The sequence below is a fragment of the Punica granatum genome, chromosome 2 (genome assembly GCF_007655135.1).
Source record: "Punica granatum isolate Tunisia-2019 chromosome 2, ASM765513v2, whole genome shotgun sequence".
Classification (NCBI taxonomy): domain Eukaryota; kingdom Viridiplantae; phylum Streptophyta; class Magnoliopsida; order Myrtales; family Lythraceae; genus Punica; species Punica granatum.
In genome coordinates, this window is record NC_045128.1 from 30,133,913 (window position 1) to 30,150,576 (window position 16,664).

Sequence of the window (16,664 nt, forward strand, 5' to 3'; positions counted from 1 at the left end):
TTCCATGTCATGATAGGTCGATATAAGATCCGAATAGTATTGGTTCTATGGTGTTGTATTATTTGGACCAAGTAGCTCCTAACTTGCATGTTTTGTACACTAACCAAAGGGAGAATGCAATTTTCGTTCTTCTATACGTACCATTCCATTTTATTGCATGATACTGCACTTATCAAGCAAGTCCGGAAACCCCACAAGCTCCGACTATATTAATTATCGATCTCGTACTATTTCCTTGTCCCGTAAAACACCTTCTCTTGTCCCCATCAATCTGGTTCAGGAAAAAAAGATCTTACGGAGTAGTCATTTTGGCGCAAGAGCGTGCTGCTCTATCGAGATTGTACTTGTAGTTGACAAATAGAGAATATCCTTATCGACAACGGCTCTTCCATAATTGAAATGAACTCATTATGCGATCGGGTCGACACACCGTAAATAGAAAAAAAAAAACTTCTTCCAGCTACGGCCGCAGTACTTCGCACAATGACAGGTCTGATTCGATGACTACACAAATGATGGGATGATTGATCAATGCTGGAATAATTAACAAAGTCCATGCAGATTCTTTTTTGCCAATTGTGGGAGAGGGATAGGGGATGGAAGCGTAAGCATAGAAGCAAACGCGTGAAAAGGGTTGCTTCGTAGCTGACCAACGACGGGAAGCAGTGACGTGCTAGAAAATGTTGGGGGGGGGGGGGGGGGGGGGGGGGGGGGGGGGGGGGGGTGGAAATGAATAAAAGAAATAATAAAAAGAATAAAATAACCAACTTGGTACTTAAATTTGTATGTGCTGAATTAACTAAATTATATGGTCCAATAATGTAATGGGATAGATAAGACAAGCCTTATTAAAAGACCCAGTCCATGTAGTTAAACAAAAAAAATAATAATAATAGAAAGATTCGTTTGCTCTTAAGTATCATTTAATAGTAATGATGTGTAGAAAAACATAGTTAGATCGTGTTTGCTTGTTTCGAAAATGTGATTCTCGAGTTCAAGTCTTAGTGAGAGATCGTGATAGGTATTCATCTAATATAGTAGAGAGCCAACATAGATAACCAACGCGTTTCCACATAAGGGAAATAAAAGCAGCATTAAATTAAACACATTTTGCTGTCACACTAATAAAAGGAAGCTCGAGATCGACTCACAATTCAAATTTTGACCGGACAACACATGTGGGTGAAGATATTTTAGACTCCACAAAAATGAAATGGAATGGATTACAATTGCTCTTATTTTGTATTGACATGTGGGCCGAATCTAAGTACGAATTTTCATATGCACGTGGACAAATAATAACTAAGGTTATGAGATAAATGGGATTTAGGCAAAAATAAATAAATAAAGAAGGAGAAAGTAGATATGGGATTTCTTTGATTAGGTTTGATTAATGCTTGCACATAGAATGTACAAAGTACATAATAATTAGGTTAAATTGGACATTCCGCACATAGAAATGTAAAAATTTATCTGTAGATGTCATAGACATGTACGTACTCTTGTCTTGTCCTTTTCCTTTGATAACATCATTTTGTTTGACAAAGAATCCATTTCTCTGAACCAAAATTGACCTCGGTGTTAATTATGGAGGAGCCGGTACACCATTTGTAATTGTATCCTCGACATATAAATCATCAACCATAGCGTTTTTTCATTCTTTAAGCAAGATTTAATTATGCGGGCGTCCTAGAGTTAGAGTATCATCACTTTCTCAATAGAGGTGACTATTATTTAGTGATTTGATATTTATTTTTTAAAAATAAAAGATGAAGTTTTGAATTTGAGCTTTACGAATGGAGAAAATTTATTTATGAGAGAAGTTTATTCCTTATGAACTAATCCGATCTAATATTGAATTAATTGGAATTCATTTTACTTTAGATATTATGTGATGCGCACATAAAAAATTTGCATAATGTTGGCACTATGGATAGCACATCTTGCTGTCCCCCAGTAAAATCTTTGATTCATCTAATGGATTGGGCGGATGCCCAATAGCGATTACTATAGAGGATGCTCCAACAATCTATATATAATATATAAAAGTCGGATGTAGAAGCTTCATTTGAGAACACTCAGCTCTTAATAAAATGTAGTTGCTTGCTCAAATCAATTTATTCGATAACTCTCAACTTCACGGTTAATTGGCCTTTCAATTCTAGTTCAATAAATTTTACTATATTTTATTTGTTCATATTCAATATATCTTGATTATCCGTTCATGTTATTTGTATGTATGATTATTTTTTTTGAAAAATTACTCTCGATATTTTGAAAGAACTCCTCAATTTGAATGATATTTTTTAAGTTTGACAGACCAACTGTTCTATAAGTATGAAGAAAAAATTCATCATTATGTATTATTCCTTTTATTCATGATAATTTTTCGACACTCTAAATCTCCCATTTTTCGTTGTACCAATACATATTACGATATATATTCTTCTTTAACGAGGAATATTCAGATTCTTCCGGACTAATTATGTCAATCCACAATGAATTCCTAGCAAACCCATGGGATAAGTCGTCTAGCCACACACGTCAATCCTTGGGTTCATATTACAGAATCATTCACTTTCTATACATATGATATTGCATATAATTGTATCGCTTAGATATTAATTTGATAATATTTAGTTCTTTTCACATTTTGTTGTATTGATTATGTCTATTTGATAAATATATGATTTTTGACAAATAATTATTTATATCTACATCCATTTAAACAGCTATATTACTTATTTAATTTTTATCATATGAAAATTGATGAAATTTACCGCGCAACGCGTGAGTGGCAACTAGTCTATATTAAACTAACTCGAACCAATGCAGTTCTTTCGGAAGTCAATGAGTTAATATTAAGGTTTTGAATCTACAATTTTTTGTTCTATAATTTTTTTTTCTAAATATAGATTGGTATATCGGTCATTTTTAATTGAGCTAATTACCTAAAAAACTCATTTTTTCCACATTTTATTGATTCTAGTATGAACTTTTTTATTTGATCTAAAAATACATAAACTATCAATTTGATATTAATATTAACACAATGTCAATTTTTTTGATTGATAGGGCCTCAACAGTGGCCATCCCCCCAATTGGGGTTGCCTATGACGATAGAGTTCGCTAGCGACCTTAATTGGGGGATGGTGGTCATTGATGAGGCTCCCTCGCCAACTTCCCTTTTCTTTCCTTTCTTTAATTTCCTTTTTCTCTCTCTCTTTTTTTTTTTTTGCAAATTCGGACGGTGAGGGCCTCACCGAAGGCCACCACAGCCCCCGTAGTGTTGCCGGCAACCATTAAGGTCGTCGGCTATCTCGATCGGAGGATGGTGGGCAGCAATTCCCATTTAATTAATGAAAATGTTGACGAGTGTTAATATTGATATCAAATTCATAGTTTGTGTATCAAAAGAAAATGTTCGTGCTAGATTCGATAAAATGCGAAATGTTTGGATTTTTTAGGTAACTAATCCATTTTTGTTTTAATGGTAAACACATGTTGGTTCAAAGGATGATGTGTTTATTTACCTTTGAAGTATTTGATTTGAGTATTGTGAATCAAGAAAATTTACGCCAAAAGAATTTTATATGTTAATAAACTGATCTTATTAAATTAAATTAGTTGAGGTAAATTGAGCTTAAAAATATTAGGACGGGGCCAACAAGAAAAATCCAAAATGAAGCGGATAGGGCAAGTCAGCTGCAGCGCAGAGGAAGCCACCGCACAGCCAAGGGGGTGACCGTCTCACCCTCACCAGCCCCCAGCTCATCCTCCCTTAAATTAAAAATCCTCCCAAAGAAATAAAAAGTAAAAATCAAAGATAAAAAATAAAAATCAAAAGTCCTCTCCTTCTCTCTCTCTCTCTCTCTCTCTCTCTCTCTCTCTCTATCTTCACAATCTCAAAGCCCCCCCCCCCCCATTCGGTGCCCCTCTCTCTCTCTCTCTACACCGACGCCATTGCCATTTCTCCTCCTCCTCCGCCCCTTCTCCCTCAGCTTCTCCCCCACCATTCCCTTCTCCCTCTCATCCCTAATGCCCGCCTTCTAGCTCAACACTCATCCACTCTCCCTCTCCATCTCTCTCTGAGGCGTTCTCTCCCATCTCTGTCTCTGTGTCTGTTGCCGCGGAATAAGCTGTGCAATGGAGTCGAACGAGTCCTCCTACGTGTCCTCGCCGGAGCTCCAGCCCAAGCGCTCCTCCCCCCAGCCCAAATCTCCCACCTCAGGTCTCTCACTCCCACCTGATCTGCTGTCCCTATCCGAAACTGCCCTCTGCTCGCTCGCCTGAATTGTCTGCTTCTCCGTTCAGATGCTTGATTGTTCGTGCTTGGTTTCTGTTTGTGTTAGTCACTGATTAGCAATGCAATGTTTCCGAGCTCATCGTCTTCGAATTTGGGACTTTTTGATTTACTGATGAGCTAGCCTCTACTCGTGGTGTGGTCTGCATCTGTTGAATCGACTGTTTCTTTGTTGAGGTGCTTGTATCTTATGCTAGGCTTTCCGTCGATGCTAGTAAACGATTAGTAATGCGTGATGGTCTCCACTACTTATATGCTTCCACGGAGATGCTTGATTCTCGGGATCGGTTTCTATCGATGTTGGTTAATTGTTAGGGATGTACCACTCTGAGCTCACGCCCTTTAATTTACTGATAGCCCACTCGTTCGTCTCTATTCCCTTCTGGTCTCTATCCAGCATTTGCATCAGTTCTGGTGCTTAATTCTTAGGTTAGGTTTTTTTTTTTTTTTTCGTTCGATGTTGGTGAATTGCATGCTTTCCTTGAGATTCGTACTTCTTGCGCTTTATTCGATTTTAGTGAATAGCTAGCAATGTAATGATTTTCTGCTCACTGTCTTTGAATTTGACTTGGTTCGATTCAGTTGATGGTCTACTCTTTCGTGTCTAATCTTATTGAGGTCTCCATCCATTATCTGTTTCAGTTAAGGTGGTCTTTTCTTACGTTTGTCTCCATCAGTTCTGGTACATAATTAGCGATGTGCCATCTCAAAGATCAGTATCATTTCTTTTACTTATAAAATTAAAACCAGAATTGGCTAAAGATTTGTTCTATTATGCTGATCGAGAATATTTGCTTGGTATACACTATAATGTCTATGGAGTTCTCATTCTCATGGTCCCTCTTGCCAGATTCTATGGAGAAGCCCACGTATATTAGGTTCCTTGTGTCAAATGCTGCAGCAGGATCTGTCATTGGAAAGGGCGGTTCAACCATTACTGACTTTCAGTCGCAGTCAGGAGCACGTATCCAGCTCTCCCGCAATCATGAATTCTTTCCAGGGACGTCTGATAGAATTATCATGATATCTGGTTCTATAGATGACATACTCAAGGCAGTGGAGCTGGTGCTCTCTAAATTGATGACTGAGGTAATATATAACAAACTTTGTTGCCATCACCTAAGCAACATGAAATGTAATACAAGAATTCTTTGTTGCAGATACCTGCTGAAGAGGGTAATGAGGTCGATCCGAGATCAAAAGTGAGGTTAATCGTTCCGAATAGCTTCTGTGGTGGTATAATTGGCAAGGCAGGAGCTACAATAAAGTATGAATGTTGCCTTCTCTCTCATTTTCATGATGAGCTTGAAAATTTGCTTTTATTTAGAGAAACTTCAATAGAAAGCAGGTTGTAATCTTAAAGAAGCTTCGGTCTGAAAATTTCTATGCTTGCAATTCTTTTAATATTTTATTCATTAGGATTAGAAGGATGGCCCATGGGCCTAGTGGGAAAATAAGGCAAGGGAATGTAAAGAGGCATCTGGAAAACCCAACCTATGAAAATCAAACCCAAAACCTTTTGATTCCAGGCCGAGGGTGACTGAACCTCCTTCTGCTGTTTTCTTATTTTGAAGATGGGTAACTGCTCTGTCTTTGTTTGGAGGGTCATTTGTATGCTGAGTTCTTTCTGTTTACTTTTCCATTTCAAACATGTGTATATATTAATTACTGTAAACCTCTAATCATCAAATACTTTCATGGTGAGCAATTGATGATGTGCGGAGGCACAAGTAGCTAATAGTGGGGGATCGGGGCACAAATAACTTGTATTTCGCTTGAATTGGAAGGCACTGTAAGCATTATTATCTTAAATGTGCGAAAGAAAGTTTTTAGCCAACCGAGAGGGGCTCCATTAAGATGTATCATTGAATTGAAATGCTTTTGAAGTTTTCTGGAAACTCAAACATGGCTCTGTTGAGATTATCAAAGAACCACAAAACGCAACATTATCCTATATGAGGGAAGAGGAATGACATAAGTGAGGAGAAGATAAATGAGAGATTAATTCAAACAATTTCTTGAAGACAACTTCAAATGTCGTGTAGTCAACATTCTCTGTTGATTCTATTTAATTTGAATGACTGAGTAATATTGTAGGATCCCTAAACATCATTTACCTAAATCCACTGGCATGGCTGTAGGATCGGTGATGGTTCTCACAGATCTGAGCTGCAGCATTATTCTGTCACTTGCTATGTTATTCATCTTTCATGGTAAAGCTATGCAGTGATACGGAAAAGATATGCTGATGTCTTCTGCCTTTTACCAGGTCATTCATTGAAGAATCCCAAGCTGGCATCAAAATATCTTCTCAGGATAATAATTATTATGGGTTGAATGATAGGCTAGTGACAGTGACTGGCACTTTAGATGAGCAAATGCGGGCAATTGACTTGATTCTCTCAAAGTTATCCGAAGACCCGCACTACCCCCAGTCCATGAATGCACCATTTTCATATGCAGGTACGGCATGATTCAATGTACATAGATGATTACGTGTTTCTTGTGTTTCTTTATTTACTAGTCATGAGTTGTCTTTCTTATAACACTGAATATGACTCGTGGTTATGAATGCTCATGAAGCTTCCGTAGGAGATGTCTATAATTCCTGCAACGAGAAATACAACATAAAACTTTTGCCTTTAGTAATATGGTTATGGCACTTAGTAGGTTGGGAAAGGTGGGGAGATGGCAGGATGATAGGGATTTAATTTTTTACCATTTGCTAGGTTGGGAAAGGTTGGAGTAAAGCTAGATGTAGACTCAGTTTCACATATCAATTGGCCTGCCGGGTACATGAGATGGAAGTATCATACATTTCACTACTTTATAGGTAGGATTGTTATTCCATTCATTCAATGCTCTTCCACTGTCTCAAAAGTGGCATATGTATAATATGTCGGCAACTTTCGACTTGCTGATTGGTGTTATGCCCTTGTATGGAAGGTAGTAGAGGACAATACTGTGGACATCATTTACGATCTTTATTGATAATTAATACAATATTTAGCTTAAGTTTAGCACAGCATTCTGAAAAAGTAACATTGCTGCCGATGACGGGGAAATTGACAATATTTACTCATAACAAGTTAAACAGTATGAATCACTCTGTTCAGTGTCAAGTGCTGTATTTCTTTTGAAATCATAATTGTATCTTCTATATATGTGGAGTTAGGATGCCCAGTTGAAAAAGTAATTGTGAGGTGTTGTCATCGAGCAAAAAATTATTCCTCTGTTCTTGGTTTCTCTTCTTTAATTTGAGGGCATCTACTTATCCAACAAACAGTATCAAAAAAAAAAAAAAAAGAAAAAAAGAAAAAGGAGGTAGTGAATGCAGGGGGACTATTGGAAATTACAAAGGATGGTATGAGTGTTGAGCACCTTTAGATAGGGAGTGTAAATGGAGACAAGGTGGATTCTCATGGAAATTTGTTCATATGCAAGAGTTTCAGCTTGACTGCTTTTATCTATTTGTTTTTGTTGCTTCCCTCTCAGGGATGGGGATTCTCTCTCGCAAAATTTGCAGATAATGGGAAGGGTAGGCTTTGGCGCATTAAGCTTGAGATTTTAATGACTGATAAAATAAATTTTTTCCTTGTCCTGGCGAAAATGACGTGATTGAAAAGTTTAAGGACTGGAGTTTGACTTAAATCATAACCCTTGAAGTAGGTGCAATAATTGTGGCAAAGGCAAAAAAAAAAAGCAATAATTTGTAGAACGAATTTTTTCTTGAATTTATTTAGTGAATTATAAATCAGTACGATACAGAGAAGGAGCTCAATTTGAAAAATCTTTGAAAGTCCTCGTTGACGAAATAAGCTGTATATGCATCAACCATGTAACTGTAATTCTTTTTTTTAAACAATGTCTAGTCTAAAATTTGTAAGCTGGTTAAATGTTTTACGATGCTCATGTTGTATGTCTTTTCTTTTATGCTGTTACATATAATTCCTAGTAAGTTATCTTAATTTGAATTTATAGGTGTTTACTTCTCCAGTTTTCATGGTATTCCATATACATATGAGCTTCCTTCTGTTGCAACAGCCGCATATAATACAGTCAACTATGGACCAACTGGAGGTGGGGCAAAATATCCGAATGTCAAGGTTGGCTCGATATCCTATTGAATTTATGACTGTTCATTTGTCATTTATTTATTTATTCATTGCCAGGGGCAACGTTTATTTGTTAAAAGTTACTAAGTTGAAGTGAAATCTGATGTTTCGATGACCCTCTCTGGCTATGGCTATCTGTAGGATGTTTGCACGTAATTTTTTTTTCTTTCAATCTTTAGGAGGAAGGTTGCCCTTTCAATGTGTATTAAGAAAGCTTGTTTTACTACTTTGCCTTTTGGCTAAACAGCATACTCCTTTGCAATCTCAAACTGGAACTTGTCTTGTTATTTTAGGTTCTTGCCAAAGTGTTGACTTAAGGCAGTTTAGATAACATTTCCAAGGAAACGTACTTTCTGAAATAATTTCCAGCCTATTCTAGACCTATGGACTCCATCTCTAGGTCTTTTCCATTTCCAGAGTCCTTGGAAATTTTGCTTCTTGATCTCATCATAGCCAAGCTGATAGCATTGGTCCGTAGTAGACTGGAATTAATATGGCCAAAAAGTAAACCAATTATTTTAGTTTTATTGTCAATTCAAATCACGAAATGCCTCCCTGATGTCCTACAGGAAGATCGAAGCAACTCAATGACTATCGGCATTGCTGATGACCGTATTGGGTTAGTTGTCGGCCGAGGTGGAAGGAACATTATGGAGATCAGTCAGGTTGACATTTAAAAGTTTTGTCTGTTTCATTTCGTTCTCTAACTGAGCATTGATCCTGACTGATATAATGTTGTTTGCCTCTACAGGCTAGTGGGGCCAGGATAAAGATTTCGGATAGAGGTGATTACATGTCTGGGACAACTGATAGGTACCCCATCAACCTTTTACCACCTAAACATGCCATCCTCGGCATTATCTTCTTCTTGGAATAGAGTTTCTGATAGGTCTGCCTATCTGTTTTGCAGGAAAGTCACCATCACGGGTTCACAGAGAGCTATCCGAGCGGCTGAATCCATGATAAGGCAGAAGGTAGCATATGATGCGGAGAATTAGCGTGTTTAACTATTTCGAGTCGGTTTCGCTGGACCTTTATATGTCTTGTGGATCTTCCTGCAATGTGCTGCAAATTCTTTCTTCGTTTTCTTTCTTCGCTTATAAATCTGTGAGACCACATCTCTTTTTGCTCAATTGGTTGCTGGAAATCCGTCAAGTTGAGGCTAGGCTGGGAACTTGGGTGTTTTCTTTTTCGGGGTTATTTGTCAAGGGGAGAGCTGAGCGGCTTATAGGATGGGACACAGTTTATCCGAGGGAACTGTGTTAGGGATATTCACCGACTGTTGCTTTTGTTTTTCGATTTAGTCTTTTGCTTCGGATAGTATAACTGTATCTGTTTACTGGAAGCTACAGGTGATGCATTTTGATTATCTGATGCATTTTTTCGAATCTTCATATGGTATCTGAGTTATTATTAATTTCCGTGCTTATTTGAACTTGGACAAAGCAATCAAGAACTAAACTTTGTATATATCACCAAGAACAATGTTTTGGTTCTTGTCGGAACCAGTTAATAAGGATCGAAGTAGCAGTAGGCTCCGGTCTTGATGCGTCACACAAGGGATTCATTCCTGCTGACGGGAGGTTGGCTCGGGTGGCAGTCATCAATGCAAACGAAAACAAGAAAAGTTGTTCAACGGGAATAAAAATCGGGGACCTCGAATCCTATGTTGATCATCTGGCCCTGATAAATAAGGCCCGGCTTGGACGCTTTAAAGAGGATTGATTAGAGTAGGCTTAGTCGCCGTCATTATAAAGGAAATTCATGAATCTAGGAGGAAAAGGAAAAGGTGATTGAAGGGACATCGGAGATTCTACCAGAAAATTCATGAATCTAGGAGGAAAAGGAAAAGGTGATTGAAGGGACATCGGAGATTCTACCAGAAAGATGGGACACGAGATGTCGCTAGTAATAACCAAACTGAGCACTCGAGACTGATGAATACCACTATGTCAAATTCCTTGGTCATATCAAGTCTTTTTTGACTCGGTAATTCCTTGGCAAAAGATATATATAAGAGATCGTGAGATTATTGTTTTTTTATTTTTTTATTTTGACAGCTGGATTATTGTCGTCACAATTAAGCGACGAAATAAAAAAGAAAATGGTCTAATGGGCAGTCATAAGATAGAAAATATTGCAGGGTCTTCATGTCATCACGCACGAAAATACTTCTTATGTCTGTTCGTACGTGCCATATGGATATGCATGGTGGATTGGTGAAAATTGATCGGGATTGTATTTGGATATTCCTCGTTATTAATGGAAAAATGAAAAAGAAACTAGGAAAACTATATCAGCACGCGTCTTAATGAAAAAAAAGAGAGGCAGCGATCATTTTATTAGTAACTAACATATGGATGAGCATTATAAAAAGTAAAATAATCATTAGTGCGATTGATAATATCATATTATTTTGGAAACGAAGCCTTAAGGCATCATGACCATATCATGAACGCCTGTCTTCGTGATCATTTGCATGCATGCGAAAATACTTAACATATCGCTGCTGATTTATCCCAACCTACAATTAAATTCTTAAAATGGCTTTGAAAATGCAATTTTCACGTGGAGAAGTTTATGTTATTGTATTGATCATGAGTGGGGCTGCTCGAGGCGTATCGCCATACCCGCCCCCGCCATATCCTTCGCCGTAGCCCGATCCGTATCCGGAGCCGCTACCGTATCCTGAGCTGATGCCACCGCCACCACCTCCTCCGCCTCCACCTCCTCCCCCGCCTCCTCCTCCACCTCCACCCTTCCCTCCACCGCTTCCATAGCCGCTCCCACTTCCATAGCCTGAACCGCTTCCCATGCCGGAGCCTCCACCTCCACCACCACCACCTCTTCCGCCGCCACCGCCACCGCCTCCGCCTGCTCCAGTCCCACCGCCAGAGCCATACCCTTGGCCGCTTCCGGACCCATATCCGGAGCCATACCCACCCTTTGCATACCCACCACCACCGCCTCCACCTTCACCACCACCACCTCCACCTCCACCACCATATCTTCCCGGTCCACCGCCATAACCGGAACCGCTCCCTGAGCCATACCCGGATCCGTAACCAGATCTTGAACCAGTCGTACTAGCACCGGCACCACCACCACCACCACCCCCACCACCCCCTCCACCCCCTCCACCACCGCTACCTCCTTTAAGCACTACGGCTTTAGGCGTCGACCGTGCCGCCAAGCAAATGTCCACTAGAAATAGGACCAAGAGAGCACTGGCTATCACCTTAGGCCTCCCCATTGGCCCAAAAACCCTTTCCAAATCTCAAACTCTCGCTCTCTCTCTGTATATGAATCCAATCCAACCTTACTATTAAAGAGAAACCAATGCACATATAGACTTTGAAGTGTGAGGTGATGAAAAGTTCCAATGCAAGGGTCTCTATTTATAGGGCAAATCTGAGCTGATTCCTTCTGACTTATTTAATTCCCTGGCTTTGCTTTTTCTACTAACTTCTTCTCATTGGACTTTTAGATGCATATATGTATATTCTTTTTGAGAAAAGATGGGCAGAGAGGGGGGACGTGCCTTTGGGATCATAAGTGGGTGTTGGTGTGGTGGTGGGGGTGGCTGTGGTGCCATATAGTGTGGGATGATAATGCTGTGGATTAACAAGAAATTAATAACAAATGATATATACCAACTATGTACTTTAATATGTTGTTCTTTCTTATATGAATTTTTTTTTAAAAAAATATTATTCCGAACAATCCTTATATCTTTGGGACAATAGATTTGCACCGATTCTTATCTCCCAGTGTAGTTCGGACCACCCGCAGGTACAAAAGATAAGGAACCATTCGGAGGACGGGACCGAGTAATGACTTCATGCAATATATTTACTCTATGGAATAAAGGCTTTCGTGGATTTGACACTTCCGTCCTGGGTATAGCTAAAGAGATGGACCAATGGGAATCAAAAGTATTCCCGCAATTAGGTCAATCCTTTCGTACTTTGAAAGCTGTGCACCACTTTAAGAGCACTAGTCTCTTTTGTGCACCGCTAGGGCCATACATATTCATATTCAGAAAAAAAAAAGAGGATTAACTTCAGTTGAATGCCCCTTAAAACGAGAATTTTATAGAGTCCAATCCGAGATTATTAAGTTGCAATTTGTTGGATGGTTGCCGATAATAAAATAATAAGAAATTTATTATTTTATATGAAACTTATTATTTTGAATACAAGACTCTTGTTAAATAACAATTTTTTTCTCTAACCGAAAAAAATAACAATTTTCTTTCTATCTAGGAAGAAACTTATCTTTTTGGGAAAATTTCAGAACATATCACAGTTTGAAAACAAGTATTACAGTGTATTATATTTCGAAAAATTAACATGGTGCATCACGAAAAATTTGAAAATTTTCACCGTGCATCATTTCCGTCAATTGATGGGCGGAAAGCTAACGTGACACGTTAATTGGACAAACGGTGCCAATGTGGCCGTGCCAACTCAGCATCTGGGTCCCACTCCCTTTTTTCCCCCACCCCAATTAAACAGTCTTAGGTTCAATTTGTCTAATTAGGGTTCATTTCGCCAATTAGGGTTCAATTCCCCCAAATATAACTTCAATTCGCCCATTTCCCCCAATTTCAGAGAAGAGGTAATCGGCGGCAAACCCATGGATGCTTCGTTTGTCTTCCTTAGTTGGTATAGTGCATTTCATTTCAATGCTTATTAGGTTCAATTCATCCAATTAGGGTTCAATTCGCTCAAATTTCAGTTCAATTCGCCCATATCCCCCAATTTTAGAGAAGAGGTAATCGGCGACAAAGAGGTGGATGCTTCGTTTGTCTTCCTCAGCTGGTATGGCTCATTTCATTTTCAATGCTTTGTTTGCATCTCCGTTTCCCCTAATTTCACTTGCAATCGGTAAAGAGCAGTGGTGATTGGTGATCCTGAGGTCGATGCTCTGTTTGTCTTTCTCATCTGGTATCAGGAAAAAGAAGTGGTGATGACTGATCCTTTGTATTTTCTAATGTTAATTTTGCTTCCTCTGTTGCTAGCTGTTGCATAGTACAGAGCATAATTGCTGTCAAAGAAATGATCTCAAGTGGATCAATTGAGATGAGGAAAGCTTCTCCAATATCGTTCAGTGTATCTCGAGGTGATAAAGAATGTCATCATGGAGTTAAAGCTGTAATGCTGACTTCATGGAGTGAGAAGAACCGGAGAGAAGATTCTTGCGATGCAAATTTTGGAAGGTTTGTAAGCATTGCTGATTTATCAATTTCTCCTGAGCTCGATTATGCTGGAAGGTTCTGTATAATGTATCATGATATGATAGTGAGTTTGGTTTAATGCATCATGATATGATGATGAGTTTGCTAGTTTGGTTGTTTTGGCAAGATGATGATTGCGAATATTTTGAATGCTATGATCATGAGGATACAAAGCACACAAATGATGTTATTAGGTGTTTGATTAAGGAGAAAGAAGGCCTTACAACAGAGCTAAAGTTGATAAAAGAAAAGAATGAGATTTTGCTTGTTAAGTTATCGACAATTGAGGATAAGGTGGAAGCATTGAAATGGAGAAATAACAACATGGAGAAAGAGATAATGGGAATAAGGTTGCAACTGGAAGATGTAAAGTCAAATTGGAATAGGATTTGGTCGATAAAAGCTGTACTTTTGATCATGCTTATGTGTATGATTGTATTGGTTTGGGTCTATGCAGGCATAAAAAGTGAAAAATCCTTGTATTTGCCGTGACAAAAGTACTGTTCTGCTGTAGTGAAGATTGTACTCATTTGGTTGTATTGGTTTGGTTTGCGTGTATGTGCTACCAATGTTGGCAAGACAATTTTGTGTACTGTTAGAAAAATGTATATATTGGTACTTTCTATACCATTGTTCATGACTTTGTGTACTGATTTGTAATGGATAAAATGCCTCTTTCTGTACCATTGGTACACTCAATAAGTACTTGTGAAGTTTCATCAATTCCTCAAACAATACGACTGATGAAAACAGTATTAATACTGGCATACCAAGAGAGACACAAAAGACAATCATGAAAATGGACACAATAGAGATTGTATTAATCTATTAAGTATCCATACACCAACAAAGACAGTCATGAAAAGATGGTGAAACCAAGCCATCAACTACTTCCATAAACTGTACAACAAAAGTTACACAAAATAGCAAGAACCAAGCCATCAACTACTTCCATAAATTGTACAACAAAAGTTACATGAAATAGCCAAAACCAAGCCATTCATTTGTCCCATAAACTACACCAAAAACTCACACAAATTAGTCTAAACAAAAACATCCACTTTTCCTATAAACAACAGCAATAAGTTACACAAAATGACCTCACATAAACTGAAGCTAATCATGTTTTTCTTTGCACATGTCATCATTAGCAGAGGCTGACTTCAGTGCCTTTCTTCGTGCTCTGGTCAAGGGTCTTCTAGGTTGATGGACTTGTTGGTCTTTTCCTGTGGAGATTTGCCCACTATACCTGCCAACATAATTGGTCCTGAATGGTTGCTTAGACACCTGATTCATATTTATGCACATCATCATTATAGGTAAAAGACAATCAATGATGATATCTTAGTTAAACTCTACGACAGTTCTGCAACCATCAACAAACCCCTTTCTTAAACTCTCAAAGCATACATACAACCTCTTAAACCTAGCTACACAGTCAGGTCTATTCCTATCGAGTATTAATTCAAATGTACTTCCCCCATAAACCTTCTTCAACTCAGCAAGATACGTATGCAACATATTATAGTGTTCTTCTATGGACCCTACAATAAGATTTCTTGCATGTGCTCTTGTTCTGTAGCAAGTAACTTTGGACACTTGGATTCCAAATTGGATAGTAACTTCTCGCATCATATTTGAAACCCTCCAGTTCATATTTTGCCTAACCTTGTCTATGAAATGTATTCCCAGCCATTCATATGTTGATCCCTTATTCCTTGCAACTCTAGAACATGTGTGCTCATTGGTAAAATCTCTTCACAGCAAGTCCTTCTCTTTTACGAGTCCAGCTACCATAAATTCCCCATGGACATTGCTTTTCTTTGTAGAGAACCTCAATATGCATCTTACAGCTCCTCTTCCACCTCAACTCAAAGCCATTCACAACGGCATAACTCTTCACAACTTTCTTGAACTAATCATTGTTGGAAAATATTACATTTTCACTTAGTATGATATTGGAAATACCTTTATTTGGATTGAATGGTCTGTACTTCTTCCTCCCCTTTCCCATACTACTTTCTGCTGCACTGTGATCTGCTTGTTCCTTAGTCGACCTCATTCTCTATCTCTTCATCCCATGCTCAGTTTGTATATTAAATGCTTGCCCGTTCTCCCTAACTTCTGTAAACTCTTTATTTTCTCCATCACTAACACCTTCATACCCACCTAGCTCAGAGTCATCCCTCTCAGTCTCATCCTCTTCACCATCCTCTACTTCCCATACATCATCATCAGTGTCATCCTCATTACCAGCCCCTGCTACCCCTGCTTCCATACCATCATCACCACTATCTTCCATCCTATCTGCTTCAGTATACACAGTAACTATTTCATATTTCAATCCAACATCAGCCATAGACATCACCTCAGAATCAGTGTTCATGTCAACCAAACTAACGTCTAAACTACTTTCAGGAAGTAAACACCACATTCTGTTTGGTTCTTTGTAGCCAAAGTCATTTAAATGTCCTTTCATCTCATGCCACGACATTATATCAGCATCCACAGTTAATATACAACTTGTACCCCCTATGTACTCAACTGGTAGTGTTAGTTTCATTTGGCCTCCTTAGTATAGTTGCATACCAAACTTAATTCCCACCTTACAATAGCAAAACAAAAGTTCACTGACAGTATAGACTCAATAACAAACATCACTTATTCTAGCAGTAGACAAATAAACCACGCCAAACTAGTCGATCAAGTTATGATTTTGAACTTTCATTGTCTTCATCTGCTGGGATGAGAATGACACGATTCATTGACAGACCCCCAACTGCTCCAAGTCACCAACTTTATCCAAGTTTTGCTTCTCTTATAACTAAAGAAATGATTTTATGTACTATCATGAACTGTAATGCCATCATCAACACCAACTCAAATCATTCACATGCAAATGGAATAAGACAGTACCTGTTATTGATCCTTGTATCTGCTCCTGTATTTACCAGTCGTTGCTCCTCTTCTCGCAAGTAGTCCACACCAGCCAACGATCGACTGCTTT

General features: G+C 38.6%; 2 protein-coding genes across 3 annotated transcripts; one reads left to right on the top strand and one right to left on the bottom strand.

The window, feature by feature from the left end:
- Positions 1–3,928: 3,928 nt before the first annotated feature.
- Positions 3,929–9,814, top strand: LOC116196336 (protein BTR1). 2 transcript variants are annotated; one of them, XM_031526005.1, is made up of 8 exons: positions 3,929–4,231; positions 5,154–5,392; positions 5,464–5,570; positions 6,573–6,766; positions 8,285–8,409; positions 8,988–9,083; positions 9,170–9,231; positions 9,329–9,814. In XM_031526005.1, exons 1-8 carry the CDS (start codon positions 4,147–4,149, stop codon positions 9,414–9,416), a joined length of 996 nt encoding a protein of 331 aa, XP_031381865.1. In that variant the 5' UTR covers positions 3,929–4,146; the 3' UTR covers positions 9,417–9,814. The 2 variants fall into 2 exon arrangements, with proteins under 2 accessions (XP_031381865.1, XP_031381866.1); XM_031526006.1 differs by having other exon boundaries at positions 8,348–8,409.
- Positions 9,815–10,996: 1,182 nt separating this feature from the next.
- Positions 10,997–11,671, bottom strand: LOC116193865 (putative glycine-rich cell wall structural protein 1). The gene has a single exon (XM_031522610.1). It carries the CDS (start codon positions 11,669–11,671, stop codon positions 10,997–10,999), a length of 675 nt encoding a protein of 224 aa, XP_031378470.1.
- Positions 11,672–16,664: the final 4,993 nt, after the last annotated feature.